At 36.3% G+C, this 27,423-nt stretch overlaps 1 protein-coding gene and 1 pseudogene across 1 annotated transcript in view; both read right to left on the bottom strand.

The window, feature by feature from the left end:
* Positions 1 to 111: 111 nt before the first annotated feature.
* Positions 112 to 27,423, bottom strand: part of GCSAML (germinal center associated signaling and motility like) — a 39,296-nt gene continuing 11,984 nt past the window's right edge. Inside the window, exons 3-5 of the mRNA XM_077776141.1 lie at positions 26,466 to 26,515; positions 1,407 to 1,435; positions 112 to 594 (exon numbers count right to left, since the gene is read on the bottom strand). Of these exons, the coding sequence (XP_077632267.1) occupies positions 352 to 594; positions 1,407 to 1,435; positions 26,466 to 26,515 (322 nt within the window). The 3' untranslated portion in view covers positions 112 to 351. The remainder of the gene's footprint in view (positions 595 to 1,406; positions 1,436 to 26,465; positions 26,516 to 27,423) is intronic.
* Positions 2,835 to 5,914, bottom strand: LOC144241622 (small ribosomal subunit protein uS2 pseudogene; annotated as a pseudogene).

Raw genomic sequence — 27,423 nt, 5'->3', positions numbered from 1 at the left:
CAGATTAACAAAGGATCTTGTCATTGATCTTACATTTTAAAAGTTTATTAAGTAGATTCTACCTTAAAAATGAAATACATAATTATGAGTAGAAATTTTGACATTTGAAACTTGGAGAGCAGTGTTGGAATTGGATGTTAGGTCATATATCTATGGGTATTCATTGCCCTAGGAAGGTTCCACCATCTCCATGTCCTCAAACCTTACAAAGAAATGTGAAATACTCTATACCTTTATGTCACTTTGTATGGCTTAACTCAAATCACAGAGATGTCATGTTTCAGAGATGGAGAAACACTCCCTTGGAGGCCACTAGGCTATACAGACTTTATTAGTGGAAGCATGAGATTTCTAGTGGGGAAGCACAAGTTCATAATCATGGTCAGCGGTACTGGAAGAAGGCCTAGTAACACAAGTCCTCTTGAGAAGGGCATATTCTGTTTCTGGTCCATTTCTAAATGGCTTCACTGTCTTTGTGGTGGAGTCGATATTCTCATAACCATCATCGTTGGAGCTCAGGGAGGGCCTCCGATAGGAACTGTGACTAATGACAGTGTAGCACACTTCCTCAGAACCACTGCCATTCTCATGTTCCTGCCAAGCACAAAAAAATAAAAAAATAATAATAATAAAGGATCCAGGATCATCTATCAAATTTGAGCTCAGCATCTGCCCCTCCTTTCTTCTTGTCTGATTGTGATCTTGTGCATCAGGTATCCAAACTACTACTCATGCTTTCATTTCACTTCAAATATTAAAAGAGAAAAGAAAGATACTATTATTCTTCTCAATATTTTTTAAAAGTAATGATATATATTAAGTCACAGATATTCAGATGTAATATATGCAATAATTATATGTCAATAAATAGTTAATCAAACTACATAACAAAGTTTCATGAGATAAAATATAATTAAAATTTTGAGTTTAAATACATTTTCAGTTGTATAGACAATGAAAGAAAGATGAAAACATTAAGATACTGCATCTTTATGTGTCTATTGACTTCCACCATGTTTGTAAATATAAAGACTAATTCCTGGGTTTAAATACTAGAAGGCAATATGGAAAGCTGAAAAGAATTAATGTTTTATTGTGGTCAAATTCTAAGCATAAATTTACTTTATTTTATTTTTGTTATAGTAGTTCTGAAAATTAAAATTATAAGCTTCAGTAGAATTAGGACAACAATAAAGACAGCAATGAATTTGTCAATCATGTAAATCAGTTAAAATATTGTTTTTTTAAATTATTCCCATTTTTGCATTAAAACTATAAGGAAAATTATTTAAAACATAAAGTACTTTATAAGCTCATTCAAAAAATTGTAAGAAAGACCTATAGCTACCCTTAAATAAATTCATCTGTATTTTGACATTTATCACACAAATTAATATTTTAATTACCTGATTATAAGCAGATAAAACTTCTTTGCCTAAAGGATAAAAAAAATATACGATTTTTGGAATATCACAAGTTGGGCGAAAAAGGTTTTCAATACAATGATCAAACTGCAAAGAACCCCATGATCTAAGCATGTGACATTATCTCATGTTGTTATTGAGGTTCTCAGGCCTGAATGTCAAGATCAAGAAAGAATATATGTTCAGGAAGCACTAATACTATGTTTCTGTGTAAGTGGCATGCACCATATTTGCTGGATAAAGGTGGGGTTTGAAATTGGGTAAAAAAATTTCTTCACAAACATGCCATTAAAATAAAGTATGGAAAGTTCAAAGAAAAAACAATTATATATGAAATTTTATATATAAGTTTGATAAAACTATCATAGGGAAATCATATATTTTTTAAATTTTTAATGTTTATTTACTTTTGAGAGAGAGAGAGACAGAGTGCAAGTGGGGGAGGAACAGAGAGAAAGAAAGAGAGAGAGAGAATCTGAAGTAGATTTCAGGCTCTGAGCTGTCAGCACAGAGCTTGATGCAGGGCTTGAACTTGCCAACCATGAGATCATTACCTGAGTCGAAGTTGGATGTTTAACTGACTGAGCCACCCAGGTGCCCCATATAATTTTTAAAGATAAATAATCATTATAGAGATAAGTACTGAAATAACAAGATCAACTATTTCAAATAAATACAAATATATTCAGGTTAATTACATCTGTAAATGATGAAGTAATTTATGTTTTTGTTGTTAATCTTAGATTCACAAGTACTATTTTTCAAATATTTATTCATTTGTTCATGTCAATTTTTAAAAGTTTATTTTTGTTTTTCTTTTCCTTGCCTCAGGAGACATATCTAGAAAGAACTTGTTATAGATGATCCCAGAGAGGCTACAAAACTGAAAAGGTAACCTATGGAATGGTAGAAGATATTTACAAATGACATGTTTGATAAAGGGTAAGTATCTAAAATATATTAAGAACCTATAAAATTCAACATACAAAAAACATAATCCAATTACAAATGGGCAGAAGACATGAATAGACATTTTTCCACAGAAGACATCTAGATGACTAACAGACACATGGAAAGATGCTCAACATCACTCATTATCAGGTCTATACAAATTAAAACCACAATAACATACCACCTCACATCTATCAGAATGTCTAAAATTAGCATCACACAAAACAACGGTGTTGGTGAGGAAGTGGAAAAAAGGAAACCTTCTTGCACTGTTATTGGGAATACAAACTGGTGCAGCAACTGTAGAAAACAGTATGGAGGTTCTTCAAAAAGTTATAGTTTTTCTTTTAAAGTATAAATTGTCCCATATAAGTATTGCTACTCTGACTTTCTTTTGACATACATTTGCACGATAAGTATTTCTCCACCCCCTCACTTTAAATCTTTTGGAAGAGCAGCTTAAGACCACTCAGTGGCTGTTCCCTCCCATTCAGTGGCCTGAATAGTGAGAGCTGCAGACCAGTCTTCAGTGACAAACTAAGGACTCCAATCTGCAGTAGGGAACTGCTGAATAGGCACAGAGGGTCTGCTTTCAGGCCAGTCTGCAACTTCCAGGATGAATAGCAGTGAACTCAGGAGATGAAACAGCACCTGGAAATTCCTCCTTGCTCACAGCCTTTTCAACAGGGGCCTGCTCTTTCTTTTCAATCTCTTCAGGATCTCTGTAGAAGTAGAGATCAGTTGGATATCATGCCTGACCATCAGTGTTCAGAGGATATGATATCAATCATTCAGAGAACTTCCTGGGCCAGCATCCACCAGATCAGACCCATTTAGTGAGCTCCCTATAGTTGCAAGAGTTGGCAATGCCCACATAGTGCAGAAGAGAGTCTATGTTACACAGAGCTATGGTAGGCAGGTTAACATTAGTTGCCTCTGTGAGAGGGTGGTGGTCAGCCCTGGGATAGATAACCATCAGAAGTCTTGGCTCCCATAAGGCCTTCTGGATCTGGTTAGTGAAGTTTCCAGGAATGAAGCGGCTCCAGTAGCAGCAGCTCACAGTAGCCCAGCTTGCTGGCCAGTACTCCTGGATAGTATGACACTGACATCAGCCGGGTTTTCAATGGCAACACAGGTACAAGCTGCCAGCAGAAGCTTCTTTCAAAATCTATTCAAATCTATGATGTAGACGCCATTACTTTTCCTTTTTTAGATGTACTGTTCCATTTGGAAGTCAAAGTTGGTGCCACCTAGATGGGTTCCTACCACAAAGAATTTGAGGACATCTTCCTCATTCATTTGCAAGATATCAAGGCTCTGGATTTTCCCCTCTAAGTTACAACTAGAGGGAACCCTTCTAGGGAAGTTGTATGGACCCTTCCCTGGATAGCATGGAAAGGGATGGGTCTTGTAGGGTTTTTTTCTAATCCATTCTGACACTTTATGTCTTTCGAATGACGTATTTACTCCATTTACATTCAAAGTAATTATTGGTAGAGATGTATTTATTGCCATTTTATTACTTGTTTTGTGCTTGTTTTTGGAGATTTTCTCTGATCCTTGCTTGTCGTTCTATCTTTCATGCTTTGCTGAGTTTCTTTAATGATATATTTGGATTCTTTCTCTTTATTGTTTGCGTGCTTATTACTGGTTCTTGAAATACGGTTACTATTACATTTGTGTACAATTTCTTCTGCAAATTGAAATCTATATTAAGTTGATGGTCATTTAAGTTTGAATCCATTCCTTTCCCCTTCCCTCCCCTGTTTTGGGTATATGTTATCATTGTTTATATACTTTTCTTAATAGGTGTGAGTCCCTTGCCTGATTTTACAGAAATATTCATTTTTACTCCTTTGATGTTTCCTGTGTTTACATTGTCACTTCTGATCTCTCCTTTCCACTTAAAGAGTCTTCTTTATTTAAAAAAAATTTAATGTTTTTTAAAGTTTATTTCTTAGAGAAAGAGAGAGAGAGAGGAGAGAGAGCAGAGGGTCAGAGAGAGGGAGACAAAGAATCTGAAGCAGGCTCCAGGCTCTGAGCTAGCTGTCAGCACAGAGCCCGATGCAGGGCTCAAACCCACGAACTGTGAGGTCATGACCTGAGCTAAAGTCAGACCCTTAACCGACTGAGCCACCCAGGGACCCCAAAGAGTCCTCTCTAATATTTCTTGCAAGGCTGGCTCAGTGTCACAAACTTCTCTCATGTTTGTCTGGGAAACTCATTATCTTTCCTATCCTGAAAGACAGCTATGGTGGACAGAGTATTCTTGGCTGCAGATTTTTCCCATTTATCACGCCACTCTCTTTGGCCTGCCAAGTTTCTGTTGAGAAATCTCCATTTTGGTCCTCCCTGTAAGTTAAGAACTTCTTTTGCCTTGCTGCTTTTAAGATTTTCTTTTTATTGCTCTTTTTTTGAAAATTTAATTACAATATCTTGGTGTTGGTCTTCATTTGTTGATTTTGAAGGGAATTCTCCTGGCTCTGATGTCTGTTTCCTTCCCCAGATGAGGGAAGTTTCTGGCGATTATTTCTTCAAATAAATTTTCTGACCCCTTTTTTCTTTTTCTAGAACTACTATGATATGAATGTTATGTTTGGTGGAGTCAGTGGGTTCCCTAAATCTATTCTCCTTTTGCATATTCTTCTTTCTGTCTTTGTTCAGCTTCATTACTCTTCATTACTTTATCTTATAGACCATTAATTCATTCCTCTGCTTCTTCTAGTCTGCTGTTCCTCGCATCAAATATGTTTTTAATCTCATTTATTGCAGTCTTCATCTCTGATTGATTTCTTTTCATATCTTTTGTCTCTGTGGTAAGGGTCTCACTGTTGTCTTCTATTCTTTTCTCAAGCCCAGTGAGTATCCATATGATCATTGCCTTGAATTCTATATCAGGCAAGTTACTTATATATGTTTCACTTGGATCTCTGACCAACACCTTATGTTGTTCTTTCATTTGGAATAAATTCCTCTGTCTTCACATCTTGTCTAAGTCTCTGCTTTCTTTTGTGTGTTAGAAAAGCCAGGTATGTCTCCTACTCTTGAAAGTAATGGCCTTGTGAAAAAGAAGTTAAGTAGTGCCTGGCGCTTCAGGGAGTGTGTTGTGTGTGCTGTGTGTGCTCTGCTGTTGTGTTGAGGCTGCTCCCTCCTTCAGGCCAGTCATCTGCAGAGGCTCTCCTTGCCTGCAATGGTCAGTGTTTTGACCCTCCTCTGAATATGGTGAGTTTTAACTAGGTGTACTTTGATCTGCTTGTGTAATGAAACTTCACACCACTACCACTGGAAGTGGGGCCCTGCAGAACTCTCATGTTTTCTTCAGAAACATGGTGTGGCGAGGGATTTCAGCTGGTCTTCTGGGGAGGTCCCATGCTGGGAGTGAGGCAAGTGTGACTGAAAAGTGCAGTTCACCAGATCACACATGGGTGGGTCTTGGTGTAAGCAAATTTTCCAGTGTCTGCACTATGCTGTTTCTTGCAGGTGGATCTATGGGTATGCTGAGGTGCAGGTGGTGGAGTGGCACTGGCCAGATCTTTCATTCCCAGAGAAGTGTCTCCATGAAAGCTCTCTCTCAGCTCTCAGGGATACATTCTGAGAAGAGCAAATGCTCTCCCACCTGTGTGTCTAAACTGTTCTTCAGATCACTGTTTCCATGCTCTCTGCTCCCAGGTTGTCAGCCAAACCTACTGACATTTACAATTCCAAGTTTTAAGCCCTACTTGTTGCAAGAACTCACAGAATTCAAGTCCTCTCATTTTCTAAGCCAATGGCTTTGTGGAAATGTTCTCCTTGTATGTTCCCACTCACTCCTCTCTCTCTCTCATCCTTCTCTGCGACCATAGCTGTCTCCCTTCCTCAGCACCCATGATCTTTTTCTCCCCTAAACTACATTTCTGCGCTTCCTACCTTCTTCAGTGTGTCTTCTTCTCTCCCTTTCATTGTTGAATTTATTCTGTCACTCTTGGGCTCTATTTGTGGAGTATTTAGGATGATTTGCTTATCTAGTCATGTTCGGAATGAGGGAAGAGTAGACTCCTCCTACTCCACTGCCATTTTCCTGCTTCCCACGACTAGTATTTTTTTTAATTAATAAGCTAGAATAAGGGAGGTCACAGAATATTAAATATGGCAAAAATCCCAATTTATAAGAGGAATATTGAGTAATTCTGAAATTTACAACTTAATAGGCTTGATAGTGACCCATAACAAAATCTTTATATATATTAAATTAATTTAACAGTTTCTGCAAAATAATATGTTCTTAATTGCTCATAGCTCACTATTTTTCATAAATAAAAAGTCATGTTCAATGTAGTGATTTCATGTATGGAATAATATATATCTATGTAACTTTATAAATTTATTCATATATAATGATTTAATTAAACAAAATATCAATCTTAATGCTGTTTTATAATCATGAACTTAGGCAATTACATGGCCTGAATACAATTCCATTATAACATTAACAATAATTTGAAGAACTAACCATCCATATAAAAGGGATAAGAAAATCAGACTATTGGGTGAAGTAGTTGTCATTATTGGTGCTGAAGATTTTAAAATTCTCAGGAACAAGCATATTTAGTTTCAGTTTAAAAACGTGGAATATGGCATGACTACACTAAAGGCCAGTTGAGGGGCGCCTGGGTGGCTTAGTTGGTTAAGCGTCCGACTTTCGCTTAGGTCATGATCTCGCGGTTCGTGGGTTCGGGCCCCGCATCGGGCTCTGTGCTGACTGCCAGCTCAGAGCCTGGAGCCTGTTTCAGTCTGTGACTCCCTCTCTCTCTGACCCTCCCCTGCTCACGCTCTCTCTCTCTCTCTCCTAGAAATAAAAAAAAAAAACAAAAAAAAAATTAAAAAAAAAATAAAGGCCAGTTGAATTAAGATTCAAAGTAGATTTCTTATTTAAAGTTAGGACATTGATTAGAAAAGAATGTGATTCTTAAAGTCAGAATCAGAATATCTGAGAGAATTTCTGATGACTACAATTACCCTGAATCCCAACCTCCAAGGCTTTTGTCAGATGAGGCACTCCTTCTGTTACTGGATAATGAGGCACTTCATGCCTTGACTGAAACCCTTGAAGAAGTCATTTTGTAAGAAAAAGTAAAAGGCTATGCCTTACCAAAGGCATATCTATGTATTCAGACTCAAAATGAAAATCAGATCCCAACATGCCCTTGAAATGGGGTAGATTTTATTCATTTATTTATTTTTATTTATTTTTTTAAATGGGGTAGATTTTAATAGCAAGGTATTACCCTAATGAACACCAAATCAAGCAAACAAAAGTGTGATTCAGCATCCTGGTGTTATTGAATGAATTTCACGGGTCCTAGATTATGAGGAAACTATACATATTTTATATGATTTAATTAAAGTCTTCATATCAGTGCACTTACCAGAGGCTCTGGACTTAATACTGCCACTCAGTGATTTGAAAGCACTTCTAATCATTAATTAGAGTGGCAGCCTAGAAATTGATTTCAGTAATGACAATCCATGCAAAATTGGCATCCGTGTTTCAGGTTGTGTTAGCCTCTTTTTGCTTCTATAACCAATTACTACAAACCTGATGGCTTAAAACAATACATGTTAATTATCTTAAAATACTGGAGATCAGAATTACAAAATGAGTCTCACATCAAGGAAATGATATGGCTGAACTCATTTGTGCAGACTTTAAGGGAGCTACATTTCTTTGTTTTTTCTAACTACTAGAAGATAGCCTCCTTCCTTGTATAATAAGTCCCTCCTTTTTCAATGCCAGTGACATAAACCCAGCAGTGGCTGTTTGAATTTTACTCCTACTGCATTATTCTGACACTGTTTCTGCTGTTCCTCTCTTACACCATTTAAAAACCTTTGTGTTTACACTGGCCTCTTCTGGATAAACCAGGATAATCTCAGATGAAAATATGACACCACATACCTAAAATGTGGAAAGGAGAGGAGTAAAGAATGGATTTAAACTTAAATAACTGTCAACTTAATAAGACTGCTGCATGCAGAAGATGTTATATACAAACTTAATGCTTACCACAAATCAAAAACTACTAAAAAATGCAAAGAATAAGGAGGAAGAAATTTAAATGCAACACTGAAGAAAAACAGAAAACCATTAAAGAGAGAACAAGAATGTAACAAAGAAAATATTCAGAAACAACCACAAAACACGTAATAAAATGGCAATAAATATGTATCTATTAATAACCATGTTAAATGTAAATTAACTAAGTGCTCCAATCAAAAGACCAAAAGGATTAAAAAAAAAAAACTAACAAGACTCATCTATATGCTGCTTACAAGAGACTCATTTTAGAGGCGCCTGGGTGGCTCAGTCAGTTAAAGCATCCGACTTCAGCTCAGGTCATGATCTCATGGTCTGTGATTTCAAGCCCCACATCGGGCTCTGTGCTGACAGCTCAGAGTCTGGCACTTGCTTTGGATTCTGTGTCTCCCTCTCTCCCTGCATCTCCCCCACTCATGCTCTGTCTTCCTCAAAAATAAATGAAAACATTTTTAAAAATTTAAAGAGAGACTCATTTTAGACCTAAAGACACCTGCAGATTGAAAGGGAGGGGATGGAGAAATATCTATCATGCAAATGGATGTCAAAAGAAAGTTAGAGTAGCAATACTTATATTTCACAAAATAGTCTTTAAAATAGACTTTAATAAGTGGGAAAAAAAAAGACACTGTATAATAAAACCGTGAACAATCCAGCATGAAGAACAATTGTAAATACGCACCCAGCATAGGGGTTCCCAAATCCATAAAACAGTTAATAAACATAAAGCAATAAATTGATGATAATGCAATAGCAACAGGGGACTTTCACACCCCATTGCAGCAGTGATCAGATCGTCTAAACAGAAAATCAACAAAGAAACAATGGTTTTAAATGACATATTGGAATGGATAGATTTGACAGTTATATTCAGAACATTCCATCCTAAAACAACAGAATACACATTCTTTTCTGGTGTATTTGAGACATTCTCCAGAATAGATCGCGCATTAGACCAAAGAACAAACCTCAACAAATTGGAAAAGATTGAAATCATACCATTCAACTTTTCTGACCACAGCACTATGAAAGTAGAAGTCAACCACAAGAAAAATCTGAAAAGAACACACATATATGGAGGTTAAATAACATGCTACTAAACAATGAATGGACTAATCAAGAAATCAAAGAAAAAATTAAAATATACTACATGGAAACAGGTGAATATGAAAACACAACAGTTGAAATATTTGGGATGCAGCAAAAGTTATCATAAGAAAGAAGTATCTAGCAACGCAAGTCCACCTCAAGAAGTAAGAAAACTTTTAAATAAACAACCTAATCTTACACCTAAAGGAGCTAGAAAAAGAACAACAAATGAAATCTAAAGCCATACGAAGAAGGAAATAATAAAGATTAGAGCAGAAATAAATGATATAGAAACAACAACAACAAAAAAGCAAGACAGATCAATGAAACAAAGTTGTTCTTAGAAAAAATTAGTAAAATTGATAAACTTTTAGTCAGACTTCTCAGAAGAAAAGATAAAGGACTCAAATAAGATCACAATTGAGAGGGCAAAGATAAGAAAAATCACATAATAACAATTATAAGAGAATATTATGAAAAACTATAAGCCAATAAATTGGACAACCTAGTAGAAATGGAAAAATTCCTAGAAATATAAAATTACCAAAAGTGTAACAGAAAGAAAGAGTAAATCTGAAAAGATGAATTACCAGCAAAGAAGTTGGATCAGTAATCAAAGAACTCCCAACAAACAAAAGTCCAGGGCCAGATGATTTCACGGGCAAATTCTACCAAACATTTAAAAAGAGTTAATATCTATTCTTAAACTAAAATAGAAAAGGAAGGAAAACTTCCAAATTTCTATGAACCTAGCATTACACTGATTACAAAACCAGATATAGACTCCATTAAAAAAAAAGAAAACTACAGGTCAATATCTCTGATGAACACAGATGCAAAAATCTTCAACAAAATAGTATCAAACAATTTCAACAAAACATTTTAAAAGAGTAAGAGAAAGGAAAACAGCCGTATGATAATTTCACTATTTGCAGATGACATGATACCCTATATAGAAACCTTGAAAGATTCATCTAAAAAAACTTCTAGAACTGATGAACAAATTCAATAACGTCACAGGATACAAAATCAACGTACAGAAATCTGTTGTATTTCTATAATCAATAATGATGCAGCAGAAAAAGCAATTAAGAAATCAATCACATTTAGAATTGTACTGAAAATAAGATACCTAGGAATAGATCTAACAAAAGAGGTAAAAACACCTGTACTATGAAAAGTATAAAACCCTAATGAAGGAAATTTAAGAGAACACGAAGAAATGGAAAGACATTCCATGCACATGGATAGAAAGAACAAATATTGTTAAAATGTCTATACTATTCAAAGCAATCTACCATGGTAATCCCTATCAAAATGCCAACAACGTTTTTCACAGAACTAGAATGCATGATTTTAAAATTTGTATGAAACCATAAAAAAATCTGAATATTCACAACAATTTTGAAAAAGAAAAGCAAAGCTGGAGGCATCACAATTCTGGACTTCAAGTTATATCACAGAACTCTAGCAATCCAAACAATATAGTATTGACACAGAAATAGACACATAGATCAATGGAACAAAATAGGAAACTCAGAAATAAGTCCACAATTATGGGGTCAGTTATTTTCAAAAAGATCAGGAAAGAATATCCAATGAGAAAAATATAGTCTCTTTAACAAATGGTGTTGGAAAACTGGACAGCAGCATGAAAAAAATGTAACTCGACCACTTTCTTATACCATACACAAAAATAAATTGAAAATGAATGAAATATCTAAATGTGAGACCTGAAGCCATAAAAATCCTAGGGAATAGGAAAAAATATTTGCAAATGAAATATTTATTAAAGAATTAGGATCCAAAATATATAAGGAACTTATAAAACTCAACACTCCCCAAAACCAAATAATCCAATTAAAAATGAGCAGAAGACATGAACAGACATTTTTCCAAAGAAGACATCCAGATGGCCAACAGACACATGAAAAGATGCTCATCATGACTTATCATTAGGGAAATGCAAATCAAAACTCCAATTAGATATCACCTCACAATTGTTAGAATAGCTAAAATTAACAAGAAACAACAGGTGTTGGTGAAGATGTGGAGAAATGAAAACCCTCTTGAAATATTGGTGGGAATGTAATCTGGTGCGACCACTCTGGAAAACTGTATGGTGCTTCCTCAGAAAGTTAAAAATAGAACTACCCTATGATCCAGCAATCTCAGTACTGGGTATTTACCCAAAGAATGCAGAAATACCACTTCAACTAACACTTGCACCCCAATATTTATAGCGATACTTCCTACAATACCCAAAGCACGGACGCAGTCTGTGTCCATAAACTGATAAATGCATAAAGAAGATGTGGTTATATATGATTTTACTCATATGTGGAATTTAAAAAACAAGCTGATGAGTGTAGAGGTTTTGGAAAAAAAGATTCAAACCAATAAACAGACTCTTAGCTGTAGAGAAAAAATTGAGGGTTGCTGGAGAGGAGGTAGATAGGAGGATGGGTTCTATGGGTGATGGATATTAAAGAGGGCACTTGTGACGAGAACTAGGTGTTATACATAAGTGATAAATCACTAAATTTTACACATGAAATTAATAACACATTGAATGTTAAGTAACTTGGATTAAAATAAAACCCTTAAAAAATCCAGGATACTCTCCCCATTTTAAGATTCTTAATTGTATCCCCAAAATCTCTTTTTTCATATAAAGAAAAAATAATTCATTTTTAAATTGGATATCTTTGGAGGTCTTAATTCTGCCTACATACATATATTCCTTATTATTGAAGAAAACAGGAAAATATCTCGATTTGGGAGTATTTGAATATTAAAGTAAATATATATATGTATATATGTATATATATTTAATCTTTATTTTTGAGAGAGAGAAACAGAGCATGAGTTGGGGAGGGGCAGAGAGAGGGAGACACAGAATCCAAAGCAGGCTCCAGCCTCTAAGCTGTCAGCACAGAGCCCAGCACGGGGTTCTAACTCAGGAGCTATAAGATCATGACCTGTACCAAATTCAGACGTTTAACTGGCTGAGCCTTCCATTTTTCCCTTAAAGTAAATATATTAATGTAACCTGCTCATCCATCCCCCAACATTTCATAAAATAACAAAGAAAACCCTCCCTTTCCCAAGTCCATGAGATAATACATTGGTGAGTATTATATTGCTTTCTGAAATACAAAATTAACTTGTTGTTTGTTTCTTTTTGAGTAAGTCTAGTAGCCCTATTATGATTTGTAAGACATTAGTGGAATGCAATGTTTTTTCTGCAGTTCAGCCCAATATTTATGACTGAATCGCAACAGTTGGTTCCATGAATGATTGAAGGTAATAAATTCCGAAAAATATGAGAACCTGGTTTTAGTTGTATCACCTGGTTTGGTTTGGAAGCAGAGAGGATCACAATGGTATTGAAATATGTGACACAATGGGGCACCTGGGTGGCTCAGTCAGTTAAGAGTCCGACTTCAGCTCAGGTCATGATCTCACGGTCTGTGGGTTCAAGCCTCCCGTCGGGCTATGTGGTGACAGCTCAGAGCCTGGAGCCTGTTTCAGATTCTGTGTCTCCCTCTCTCTCTGACCCTCCCCTGCTCATACTGTCTCTCTCTCAGAAATAAAAACATTAAATATATATTTATATTAAATTATTATTTAATATATATTAATAATATATATATATTTAAAAAACAATGGGCATCATCATCACAGGGATTCTCCTGTTCCTCCCTGGTGACACACTCCAAATGGAATGTAAACAGAGTAACCAACAGCAATGTATCTTCCCCAAGGAAATCAGGAAAAGACACAGAAGTGGTGATTTTTTAAAGTTTTTATTTAAATTCCAGTTAGTTAACATACAGCATAATATTAGTTTCAGGTGTACAATACAGTAAATCAACAATTCCATACAAGAGGTGCTCATCACAACAAGTGCACTCCTAAATCCCCAACTTTCCCATTTAATTTCCCTTTTAGGACATTTCACAAATTCAATTATCTGGCAAGGTCAATAACATTTACTATTACAAATGAGGTCTGTTTACTTGAGTAAAGTAATACAATGACAGACATCTAACATGCATTTTATTTCACATGGAGGGACATCAACACAGTTACATTAGTGTATTTCAGGGCTCTATCAATTTCTATCTTTCTGTGACAATCTGCTTTGCAGCAATATTGAGCATTTCATTTCATATATCCGCAGGACATAGTAATGACCTACTACATGGAGAACATAAAGCTAACTGTAAGTGACCAGGACGGGGCAGGTACCCTAGGCTCCTTTAAATGCATGTCTAAGGAAAATGGAAGGGCCAGCATCTCGGTGAATTTTTTAAATTATTTCAGGGTAAACCCATCTAAATCATTTTGCATCTCCTTTTCCTGTAAAAACAGCACAGTATTTTGTGAACCTCTTTGATTTTGAGTAAGCCATATACCACTTGGAATTGGACCCAGAAAGAGACTCTCCTATGGTAGAGGACTGATACAAAATTTGATTTCATAAAACTGTTAATGAAATTAAGGAACATTAGCAATACTGATTAATTAAAAAACAGATGGAAAGGACACAGACTCACACACATGCATCCACACACAGAAACATGAGAAATGAGCAAGAAGCACCACCATAGATCCTGTAGACATTAAATACATACAGATATAACAATTGTAAGATTTAAAACTTTAAAATTTTAATTGAAAAGGAAAAATGTAATGAGAAATGGAAGTTTTAAAGCTGACAAGATGAAACAGAAAATAGGAATAGTCTGTTAACACAGAAGCATTTTTATCTGTACACAAAGAAATATTTTAATAAATGTCATTTCCCCCAGATAGCTTCACCAGAAAATTCTACCAAAGACTAGAAGAAGAAAGAAAAGTAATCAGAAACAAATTCTTCATGAAAGTAGAAAAAATCCAAGGCTGTTTCACTGAAGGACACCAGTATTTTAGGTGTCCCCAAGAAACGGTAGCAGAAAGGCTACTGTGACCTAAGAGAGTGCACAGGTCATAAAAATGGAGGAAGGAACAATGTTAAGAGGGAGATATTGAGCAATGTTTGTGAGTGCTAGAGATAAGGTAATTGGAACTAAGATTGACAATTTTCCTTTAGAGGTTACATTTCGGCAGAAGCATTCAGCTTTTTAAAAACAAACCAACACTTAGAAATATATTTTATATCACACTTCACTACAATCATATAGATAGACATACAATCAATATAATTGTCTCATGACAATGTGCAATGCACTATGATGCTTTGAAAATATGTTATTCTATTTATGGCTGTGGTGAGATTTGGTGAAATACACTTATTTCATAGCCCATGAAATGTGTGCAATGAAACAGTGGTATCAAGAAGCAAATCATCATAAGCTGAGAGGTGACTGAGAAATGAAATGTTTCAAATGATGAGGCTACACAATTTTTTAATACATTGGTTATAAAATGAGAAAGCAGTTGAAGCAATAACTATAGGAAGTGATTGCTTGTCCCACAAACATATTGTTCATAATTGTTCATTCTGAGCAGTTACATGATTACTATACCTGGATACAATGTCCAAACAGTGAAAGCTGGACCAAAACAAAAAAGTAAAGGAAAAGAAAAAAGAAACACATAAACACAAGCTAATATTCAAAATGGCCTTATTTAAAACACCTAAACAGAAATTGAAATCAGCAAGATTTTGGTTCTTTGCTTCCCATATAAATTTATAAAATATAAAANTGCAAGGATCTTGTTGAGGATTTTTGCTTCCGTATTCATCAAGGATATTGGCCTGTAGTTCTCTTTTTTGCTGGATCTCTGTCTGGCTTGGGAATCAGAGTGATGCTGGCTTCATAAAATGAGTCCGGGAGTTTTCCTTCGATTTCTATTTTTTGGAATATCTTGAGAAGAATTGGGATTAATTCTGTTTTAAATGTATGGTAGAATTCCCCAGGGAAGCCTTCTAAACATATCTTTTTAAAAAATGTTTATATGACCTATGTCAACGGAATGATTGGCTGTGTTTTCTTGTTTCTGTGTTTTATGGTTTCAGGTCTAACATTCATTTTGAGGGTTGTGTGTGTGTGTGTGTGTGTGTGGTGTAAAAAAGTGGTCCAATTTCATTTTTTCATATGTTGCTGTCCAGTTTTCCCAACATCATTTGTTTAAGAACTTTTTCAAATTACGTATCCTTGACTGCTTTGTCATAGATTAATTGACTATATAAGCCTGGGATTATTACTTGGGTCTTTATTCTGTTCCATTGATCTATGTGTTTATTTTTATGCCAGTACCATACTGTTTCAATTACTACAGCTTTGTACTAAAACTTGGAATTTGACATTGTGATATTTTCAGTTTTGTTCTTTTTCAAAATTCCTTTGGCTCTTCGGGGTCTTTTGTGTTCCATACAAATTTTATTATTTGTTCTAGTTTTGTGAAAACTTTGACATTTTGATGAGAATTGTCTTAAATCTGTAGGTTGTTTTGGGTAGTATGTACATTTTAACAGTATTGGTTCTTGCAATCCATAAACATGGAATATCCTTTCCATTTATTTGTGTTATCTTCAATTTATTTCTTCAAAGTTTATAGTTTTAAGAGTCCAAGTCTTTCACGTCCTTGGTTCAGTTTATTCTAAGGCATTTTATTCTCTTCAGTGCAATTGTAAATGGTATTGTTCTTTTCTTTAATTTTTCTTTCTTCTATTTCATTATTAGTGCATAGAAATGCAACAGATTTCTGTATATTAATTTTGTGCTTTGCAGATTGATTGAATTCATTTATCAGTTCTACTAGTTTTTGGTGGAGTCTTTAGGGTTTTCTATATATAGTGTTATGTTATCTGCAATGAAAGTTTTACTTATTCCTAGCCTATTTGGATGTCTTTTATTTCTTTCCCTTATTTAATACTTGGCTAGGACTTCCAGTACTATGCAGAAACAAAGTGTTGGGAGTAACTATACCAAAATAAAAAGGTTTTCCAAAAGTAGCCGTCAGTAGAACAAAAAGGAAATCTACTCAATGGATTAAATATATTAAATAAAGATTTAATATCCAAAATGTGTAAATAACCCACACAAATCAACACCAAAAACAATTACAAAACAATTACAAAAATGGACAGGGGACCTGAATAGACATTAATGCAGAAAAGACATACAGAAAACCAACAGACACATGAAAAGATGCTCAACATCACTCATCATCAGGAAAATACAAATCAAAACTACAATGAGACACCACTTCATACCAGTCAGATTGGTTAACATTAACAATAGGAAACAAGTGTTGATGAGGATGTGAGGAAAGAGCAATCCTTTTGCACTATTAGTGGGAATGGAAACTGGTGTAGCCACACTGGAATATAGTATGGAGGATCATCAAAAAGTTAAAAATAGAACTACCTTATGACCCAGTAATCACACTACTAGGCATTTACCCAAAAATACAAAAACAGAAATTCAAAGGGATATATGCATTCCTATGTTAATAGCAGCAGTATTTACTATAGCTAAATTAAGGAAGCAACCCAAGTGTCTACATATACATATATATATATAATGGAATATTATTCACCAGTAAAATAAAAAGAATGAAATCTTGTCATTTGCAATGATATGAAAGAAACTAGAGAGTATTATGCTAAGAAAATAAGTCAGTCAGAGAAAGACAAATATCATATGACTTAACTCATATGTGGAGTTTAACAAATGAGCACAGGAACTAAAAAGGAGAGAGAGAAGGGCAAACCAAGAAAAACTGTTAACTATAGAGAACAAACTGATGGTTGCCAAAGGGGTGGTGGGTGAGGGGATGAGTGAAGTAGGTGATGGTTATTAAGAAGTGTACTTGTGATGAGCACTGGGTAATGTATAGAATTGTTGAATCACTATATTGTACACCTGAAGCTAATATAACACTGTATGTTAACTATACTAAAATTATAAATAAATAACAAAATTTACAATTCACAAGAAAAAAATCATAAAAAATAAATCATATAGGAGAGTGCCGGCAAGATGGCGGAGAAGTAGGGAGCTCCGTGCATTTCACTTGCACCCATCTCTCAGAGAAGGCCTGAAGTCATAGGACACTGAGCCACAGGAGTTTGGGAAGAGAAAGAGACAGAGTACACTGGGAAGGAAACCTTATAAGTGCGGGAGTGCAAACTGGGGAAGATAAAAGCGGGACAGGACCCAGAGATACGGAGGGAGAGGAGGGAACCCGGTTTGAGTACAGCTGCGGTGAGCCATGGTGAGCCGTGGTGAACTGCCACAGTCAAGCCATAGTGAGCTGCCCCAAGTCAAGGGGAAAGGAAAGAGAAGTAGAGACTGCTCATAGAACCGTCCCTGGAGAAGAGAAAAACCTTGGCTTGGAAAGAGAGTTTTTTAGTTCTGACCGGGGTGCTGACTTTGAACTAGGTGCTCCCGGTCCCAGAGGATGCCAGGAAAAACTGCTCTGCTGGGCTCCCAGTACCATCCCTGGCAGCTGCTTGGATGCTGCGGGCTTGTCGCTGTGTTTCCTGGGATTGATCCCCAGGAACACGGAGGCAGAGGGTCGAGGCTGAGTTCCCCAGACGGGCCCCCACCAGCGCAGAGGCCTTGGATCTCAGGTTGTACCAACCACTTGACCTCAGCAGATCTGAGGCTGCAACACTCCCCCCCACCCCACCCCCACTCAACCCCTGGCAGCAGGGAGGCAGCAAACTGCGGGACTGTGTTTCGGGCGGTATAAACAAAGCGCACTGACTGGGACCTGGAAACAAAGCAGAGCGTGGGGCATAGAACTCAGCCCACCTTGGCTACTTCCTCAGCACAGGGAGGTTGGACCCAAAAGAGTGATTTGCAATGCTTGGTTGAGAAGGGACTGGGGCGACGCCATTTTTCTCCCCACAACCACCAAGGCGGGCCTCAGGGAGCAGCCAGAAGGAAACTGTGGAGGCAAGACATGCCTACACCAAACCACGAGCATCATCACCAGAGAATTGTTTTTTTTTGTTTTTTTGTTTTTTTTTTTTACCTGAGCTTAGGGCAAGACCAACATGGATGCACTGCCATGATTAATCTTAGATAATTCTTTCTATTCAGATATAATCTCCCTTTTCTCATTTGTAACTCTCCGCTCTGCTGGTCGGGGCACTCTGGTCACTGGTTGGCTTAAACAGTCACATTTAATCCATTCTCTAGATGTACACTCTACACCTCCACCACTACCTTTTTCTCTCTCTGGAGTAATCAGACTATATAGTTTCTCTGAGTACATCTTCGTCCCTTTTGCATTGCATCTAAACATATTCTACTATTTCTCCCTCTGAATCAAGCCTCGTAGTCTCTCTGCCTCATCATTTCATTACCAATTTTGCTTCCTCCCCGACCTGTCATTTTTTTCTTTGTATATGCTCTTCCATCAACACTGCATACACATGGCTATTTGTAGCTGGGAATTCTGGTTTTATGCCTTTAGACTGTCCTTTGTCTTTCCGGTTTTCTCTTTTTTCTTTTCTTTTCTTCCTTTTACAATTTATTATTAATATTACTTTTTATTTTTATTATTTTCATCCCCCTTCCTCTTTGTTTTTCTTTTTTGTATTGCTTTGTTTTTTGTTCCCTCCTTTCTTTCTTTCTTTTTCCCTTTCAGTTTCTGTGTTTATTAGATTTCTCTGTGTGTTTGCATACCTTTGTTACCTGTGTGGTTGTCTGTCTTTTTTCTTTTTCAGGGCTACCTTAAGAAACAAACCAAAGTACACATGGTGGGGAGTCCCAAGTACCACTACGAGAAGGAAAACAAAATAACCAAAGTCTCAACAAGAGAAACCAAAAGACACCATTCAAAGAACACTTCCTGAACGGACAGGCCAAAGGGCCCTCTTTAATACAGCAACACCTAAAGAGGCAGAGTGCATAACAAGCTTTTAAAATTAGCAAGAGATAGAAAGCTAACCCAAATGATGAAACGTAAGAACTCTCCTCCAACGAAACTCCAGGAAGAAATGAGAGCTAAAGAACTGCTCAAAACAGATATACACAACATAACTGAACAAGAATTTAGAACAATAGTAATAAAATTAATCGCTGTGCTTGAAAAAAAGAATGGAAGACATCAGAGAAACTATTGCTACAAAGACTATGGAGCTTAAAAATAGTTGTGATGAATTAAAAATGATATAAATGAGATACAAAATAAAATGGAGGCGTCAAATGCCCAGAATGAAGAGGCAGAAGTAGAATAGATTTAGAAGAAACAATTCTACATAGAAAAAGAGGAAGCTGAGAAAAAGAGAGATAAACTAATCCAGGAATACAAAAGGAGAGTTGAGAGCTCAGGGATACAATCAAATGGAACAATATCCTTATCATAGGAATTCCAGAAGAGGAAGAAAGAGGGAAAGGTACTGAAAAAGTCTTGGAACAAATTATAGCAAAGAACTTCCCCAACCTGGGGAGAGAAGTAGACGTTGAAATCCAAGAGACACAGAAAACTCCCCTCAGATGTAACTTGAATCGACCTTCTGCATGACATATCAAGTGAAATTGGCAAAATATAAGGAGAAAGGGAGAATATTGAAAGCATCTAGGGAGAAAAGGGCCCTAACATACAAAGGGAAACCTATCAGAGTGGTGACAAACCTATCTACTGAAATATGGCAGGCCACAAAGGAATGGCAGGAAATCTTCAATGTGATGAACAGAAAAAATATGAAGCCAAAAATCCTCTATCCAGCAAGCCTGTCATTCAAATAGAAGGAGAGATAAAAGTCTTTCCAAATAAACAAAAATTGAAAGAATTTGTCACCAGTAAACCAGCCCTACAAGAAATCCTGAGGGGGACTCTCTGAGGGAAATGTTGCAAGGAATGCAAGATACGCACCACCACAAGCATGAATCCCACAAAGGACACAATGACTCTAAACCCATATATTTCAATAATAACACTGAATGTAAATGGGCTGCATGCTCAAATCAAAAGACATAGGGTAGCAGAATGGATAAAAAAAAATCCATCTATTTGCTGTCTACAAAAAACTCATTTTAGATTGAAGGACACCTTCAGATTGAAAGTAAGGGGATGGAGAAATATCTATCATGTAACCAGAAGTCAAAAGAAACCTGGAGTAGCTATACTTATATCACACAAACTGGACTTTAAATTAAAGACAATAACAAGGCATGAAGAAGGGCATTCTATAATAATTACAGGNTACAATTTATTATTAATATTACTTTTTATTTTTATTATTTTCATCCCCCTTCCTCTTTGTTTTTCTTTTTTGTATTGCTTTGTTTTTTGTTCCCTCCTTTCTTTCTTTCTTTTTCCCTTTCAGTTTCTGTGTTTATTAGATTTCTCTGTGTGTTTGCATACCTTTGTTACCTGTGTGGTTGTCTGTCTTTTTTCTTTTTCAGGGCTACCTTAAGAAACAAACCAAAGTACACATGGTGGGGAGTCCCAAGTACCACTACGAGAAGGAAAACAAAATAACCAAAGTCTCAACAAGAGAAACCAAAAGACACCATTCAAAGAACACTTCCTGAACGGACAGGCCAAAGGGCCCTCTTTAATACAGCAACACCTAAAGAGGCAGAGTGCATAACAAGCTTTTAAAATTAGCAAGAGATAGAAAGCTAACCCAAATGATGAAACGTAAGAACTCTCCTCCAACGAAACTCCAGGAAGAAATGAGAGCTAAAGAACTGCTCAAAACAGATATACACAACATAACTGAACAAGAATTTAGAACAATAGTAATAAAATTAATCGCTGTGCTTGAAAAAAAGAATGGAAGACATCAGAGAAACTATTGCTACAAAGACTATGGAGCTTAAAAATAGTTGTGATGAATTAAAAATGATATAAATGAGATACAAAATAAAATGGAGGCGTCAAATGCCCAGAATGAAGAGGCAGAAGTAGAATAGATTTAGAAGAAACAATTCTACATAGAAAAAGAGGAAGCTGAGAAAAAGAGAGATAAACTAATCCAGGAATACAAAAGGAGAGTTGAGAGCTCAGGGATACAATCAAATGGAACAATATCCTTATCATAGGAATTCCAGAAGAGGAAGAAAGAGGGAAAGGTACTGAAAAAGTCTTGGAACAAATTATAGCAAAGAACTTCCCCAACCTGGGGAGAGAAGTAGACGTTGAAATCCAAGAGACACAGAAAACTCCCCTCAGATGTANGCTATAAATGAGATACATAATAAAATGGAGGCATCCAGTGCACGGAGTGAAAAGGCAAAAAGGAGACTAGGTGAACTGGAAGACGCAATTATAGAAAAAGAGGAAGCTGAGAAATAGGGGGATAAACTGATCCAGGAACACAAAAGGAGAGTTCGAGAGCTCAGCGCAATAATCAAACGGAGCAATAGCCATATCATAGGAAATCCCGAGGAGGAAGAGAGAGGGAAAGGTGCTGAAGGNAGCCTGTCATTCAAATAGAAGGAGAGATAAAAGTCTTTCCAAATAAACAAAAATTGAAAGAATTTGTCACCAGTAAACCAGCCCTACAAGAAATCCTGAGGGGGACTCTCTGAGGGAAATGTTGCAAGGAATGCAAGATACGCACCACCACAAGCATGAATCCCACAAAGGACACAATGACTCTAAACCCATATATTTCAATAATAACACTGAATGTAAATGGGCTGCATGCTCAAATCAAAAGACATAGGGTAGCAGAATGGATAAAAAAAAATCCATCTATTTGCTGTCTACAAAAAACTCATTTTAGATTGAAGGACACCTTCAGATTGAAAGTAAGGGGATGGAGAAATATCTATCATGTAACCAGAAGTCAAAAGAAACCTGGAGTAGCTATACTTATATCACACAAACTGGACTTTAAATTAAAGACAATAACAAGGCATGAAGAAGGGCATTCTATAATAATTACAGGGCCTATCCATCAGGAAGAGCTAACAATTTTAAATATCTACACACCGAATATGGAGGCACCTAAATATATAAAACAATTAATCACAAACAGAAACAATCTTATGGACAAGAATGTGCTAATAGCGGGGATTTTAATATTCCACTTACAGCAATGGAGAGATCAACAGATTGATAAAATGGATACATTTTTAGAGACAGAAAATCACTAAAGAAACAATGGACTTGAATGACACATTGGACCAGATGGATTTTACAGATATCTTTAGAACTCTACACCCCGAGGCCATGGAATTTACTTCCTTCTCAAGTGCACATGGCACATTGTCCAAGATAGATCACATACTGGGACATAAAGTAGCCCTCAATAAAAATAAAAGAATTGTGATCATACCATCCACACTTTCAGATCACAATGCTATGAAACTTGAAATCACACAGGAAGAAGCCTGGAAAACCTCCAAAAACATGTAGGTAAGAGAAGGCCATACTAAAGAATGAATGGGCCAATCAGACAATTAGCGAAGAAATTAAAAAATATACGGAAACTGATGAAAATGAGAATAAAACAATCCAAATTCTATGGGATGCAGCAAAGGCAGTCCTAAGAGGAAAGTACATTGCACTCCAGGCCTATTTCAAAAAACTAGAAATAGTTCACGTACAAAATCTAGCAGTGCACCTAAAGGAACTAGAGGGAGAGCAACAGGAGCACCCAAACCCAGTAGGAGAAGAGAAATAATACAAACCAGGGCAGAAATAAACAACATAGAAACCAGAAAAACAGTTGAACAGATCAACGAAATCAAAGTTGGTTTTTGAAAAAATAGACAAAATTGACAAACCCCTAGCCAGGCTTCTCATAATGAAAAGACAGAACACTCAAATAGACAAAATCATGAATGAAAATGGACTCATTTCAACCAACCCCTCAGAAATACAGGCAATTATCAGGGAATACCATGAAACATTGTATGCCAACAAACTAGACAACTTAGAAGAACTGGACAAATTCCTAAACACTAAAATTCACACGGGAAGAGCTAGAAAATCTGAACAGACCCTTATATAGTGAAGAAATTGAATCAGTTATCAAAAATCTCCAACAAATAAGAGCCCTGGACCAGATGGCTTCCCTGGAAAATTCTACCAGATATTGAACACTGAATTAATACCCACTCTTCTCAAGCTATTCCAAAAAAATAGAAATCGAAGGAAAGCTTCTGGACTTATTTTATGAAGCCAGCATCACTTTGATTCCCAAGCCAAACAGAGACCCAGCAAAAAAAAAGAGAACTATAGGTCAATATCCTTGATGAATACGGATTCAAAAATCCTCAACAAGATACTTGCAAATCAAATTCAACAGCACATAAAAATAATTATCCACCAAGATCAAATGGGATTCATTCCTACGTTACAGGGCTGGTTCAATATTCAACCAATCAATGTGATACATCACATTAACAAAAGAAAAGATAAAAACCATATGATCCTGTCGATAGATGCAGAAATAGCATTCAACAAGATACTGCATCCCTTCTTAGTAAAGACCCTCGAGAAAGTCGGAATAGAAGGAACTTACCTAAACATCATAAAAGCCATCAATGAGAAGCCCTCAGCTAACATCAGCCTCAATGGGGAAAAACTGAGAGCTTTCCCCCTGAGATCAGGAACACGTCAAGGATGTCCACTCTCACCACTGTTGTTTAACATACTGCTGGAAGTCCTAGCATCAGCCATCAGACAACAAAAGGAAATAAAAGTATCAGAATTGGTAAAGAAGAAGTCAAACTGTCACTTTTCTCAGACAACATGATACTCTACATCGAAAACCCGACAGACTCCACCAGAAGCCTCCTAGAACTGACCCGTGAATTCAGTAATGTAGCAGGATACAAAATCAACGTACAGAAATCGATGGCATTTTTATACACCAACAATGAAGCAACAGAAAGAGAAATCAAGAAACTGATCCCATTCACAATTGCACCAAAAAACATAAAATACCTAGGAATGAACCTAACCAAATATATAGGAGAGCTGTATGATGAAAACTATAGAAAACTTATGAAGGAAATTGAAGAAGACACAAAGAAATGCAAAAATATTCCATGCTCATGGATTGAAAGAATATAGTTAAAATGTCATTACTACCTAAAGCAATCTACACATTCAATGCAATCCCATTCTAAATTGCACCAGCATTCTTCTCAAAACTAGAACAAACAATCCTAAGATTTGCATGGAACCACAAAAGACCCCAAATAGCCAAAGTCATATTGAAGAAGAAAACCAAAATGGGAGGCATTTCCATCCTAGACTTTAATCTCTACTACAAAGCTGTAATCATCAAGACAGTATGGTATTGGCACAAAAACAGACGCATAGACCAAAGGAATAGAATAAAGAACTTTGGACCCACAAATGTATGTCCAACTACTCTGAAAAAGCGGGGAAGAGCATCCAATGGAAAACAGTGAACCTTTTTAAGAGATGGTGGTGGGAGAACTGGACAGCAACATGCAGAAGAATGAAACTGGATCATTTTTCTCACACCATACACAAAAAATAAACTCAAAATGGATAAAGGACCTGAACATGAGACAGGAAACTATCAAAATCCTAGAAGAGAAAGCAGGATAAAAACTCCTTGACTTCAACCGCAGCCATTCCTTACTTGACACATCCTGAAAGGCAAGGGACTCAAGAGCAAAAATGAACTACTGGGACCTCATCAAGATGAAAAGCTTCTGCACAGCAAAGGAAACAATCCATAAAACTAATAGGCAACCGACGGAATGGGAAAAGATAGTTGCAAATGATATATCAGATAAAAGGCTAGTATCCAAAATATATAAGGAACTCATCAAACTCCACACCCGAAAACTATAATCCAGTGAAGAAATGGGCAGAAGATATGAACAGACACAATTCTAAAGAGGACATCCAGATGATAACAGACACATGAAATGATGAGTGTCCCTCATCATCAGGGAAATACAAATCAAAACCACACTGAGATACCACCTCACTCTGGTCAGAGTGGCTAAAATGAACAAATCAGGAGACTCTAGATGCTGGCAAGGATGTGAAGAAACAGGTACCACCCTACACTTCTGGTGGGAATGTAAATTGGTACAGCCCCTCTGGAAAACAGTATGGATGTTCCTCAAAAAATTAACAATAGAACTCCCCTATGATCCAGCAGTAGCACTGCTAGGAATTTACCCAAGGGATACAGGAGTGTTAATGCATAGGGGCACGTGTACCCCCATGTTCATAGCAGCACTCTCAACAATAGCCAAAAGTTGGAAAGAACCTAAGTGTCCATCAACTGATGAATGGATCAAGAAGATGTGGTATATTTATACAATGGAATATTACATGGCAATGAGAAAGAATGAAATCTGGCCATTTGTAACAACATGGATGGAACTAAAGGGTGTTATGCTGAGCGAAATAGGTCAGGCAGAGAAGGATAGATACCATATGTTTGCACATATAGGTGGATTAGGAGGAAGTTAACAAAGGACGAAGTGGGAGAAGAAGAGGAAAAATAATTGGGGAGAGGGATGGAGGCAAACCATGAGAGACTCGTGAATGCTGAGAACAAACTGAGGCTGGGGGAAGTGAGAGAGAGGGGAAGGGGGGTGATGGGCATAGAGGAGGGCACTTGTGGGGATGAGTACTGGGTGTTATATGTAAACCAACTTGACAATAATGTATTTAAGGAAAAATGATAAGTAAAATATAACACGATTACAACTTAAAAATTATAAATAAATAAATCATATAAATAAATGATTTTCAAAAAATATCATAAGATCAGTTTTGTTAGACAAAGAAGAAGAAGAAGAAGAAGAAGAAGAAGAAGAAGAAGAAGAAGAAGAAGAAGAAGAAGAAGAAGAAGAAGGACTAAGACATCCCTGTAAGGATTCTAAGCAGTGTTTCCTTGAATCCTGTTCCTTGAATCCTGTGTAACATAGTATCAGAACTAATTTAGGTGTTTAAATTTACAACTTCCCTTGTATGAAAATTATCATGAAACAATGACTTACTTTTCTTATCTTGAACTTGATTTTCTCTCTCAAGTGTACCCATTTCCTGCCTACAAAGGAAAGAGATAATAACATGAGACACTCCAGTCATCTGAAGCTGAAAATACACTGAAAAAATTTTTTTCATTGCTCTTAACAGAAAGTCATTGGTAGATTTACAATTCATGTGTTAATTAAAATTAAATGCTGCTTACTCTGTTTCTGAAAAACTATGAAATACAGCTTATAATACTGTAAGAGTTGATGGATATGTTAATTAATTGATGAGGGGGATTCTTTTCACAAAGCATACATAAATCACATACACTTTAAATATTATAAAATTTTGTCAATTATAACTCAATAAAGCTGAAAAAATACAAAAATAGCAAAAGAATAAGAAAGAGAATAAAAATCCATATTTTATGAAACATAAGGAATTACTAGATTATTATAGTAGGTATACTATCATAAATATATAGAACATATGTGCAATATAGTGAAATTTGGAACAATGTGAGGGAGAATATGAAAGCCAATTTATTTCTATGCTGTTCTTGATGAGAGAGGTAAATAAGGAGCTCCTACAAATTCAGAACACAAATTTACAATGACCTAGATTAATAAGTGCGGATTGGTGATGAGAGAAATAGAGATTGTCTCTACAGGGATACAATTCCACACCAGAACAGGGAGTGAGTGGCTAAGAGAGAATGGAGTACCAGCACATCGTCTACTATTTCTCTGTCTCCCAGTCTCATAAACTTGAGGGGAAATATAGACAACGAATCTTGTAATGACCTGCCCACCTCAAAGAAGGCAATATAGACAGAACAGAGATGTGTTCACTGCAGAGGAAGGATATTTGGTGAGGAGGTAGTCTGAGATAACATGCCAAAAGCAACGCCTGAATCTTAGCCCATTTCTCCTCTGTATCTTTCCCAAAAAAATATACAAGATACACACATGCTATGTTATC

This window comes from Crocuta crocuta, unplaced genomic scaffold (genome assembly GCF_008692635.1).
Source record: "Crocuta crocuta isolate KB4526 unplaced genomic scaffold, BGI_CrCroc_1.0 scaffold441, whole genome shotgun sequence".
Classification (NCBI taxonomy): domain Eukaryota; kingdom Metazoa; phylum Chordata; class Mammalia; order Carnivora; family Hyaenidae; genus Crocuta; species Crocuta crocuta.
Note: the sequence above shows the minus strand (reverse complement) of the source record. Positions and strands in the feature narration are given on the sequence as shown.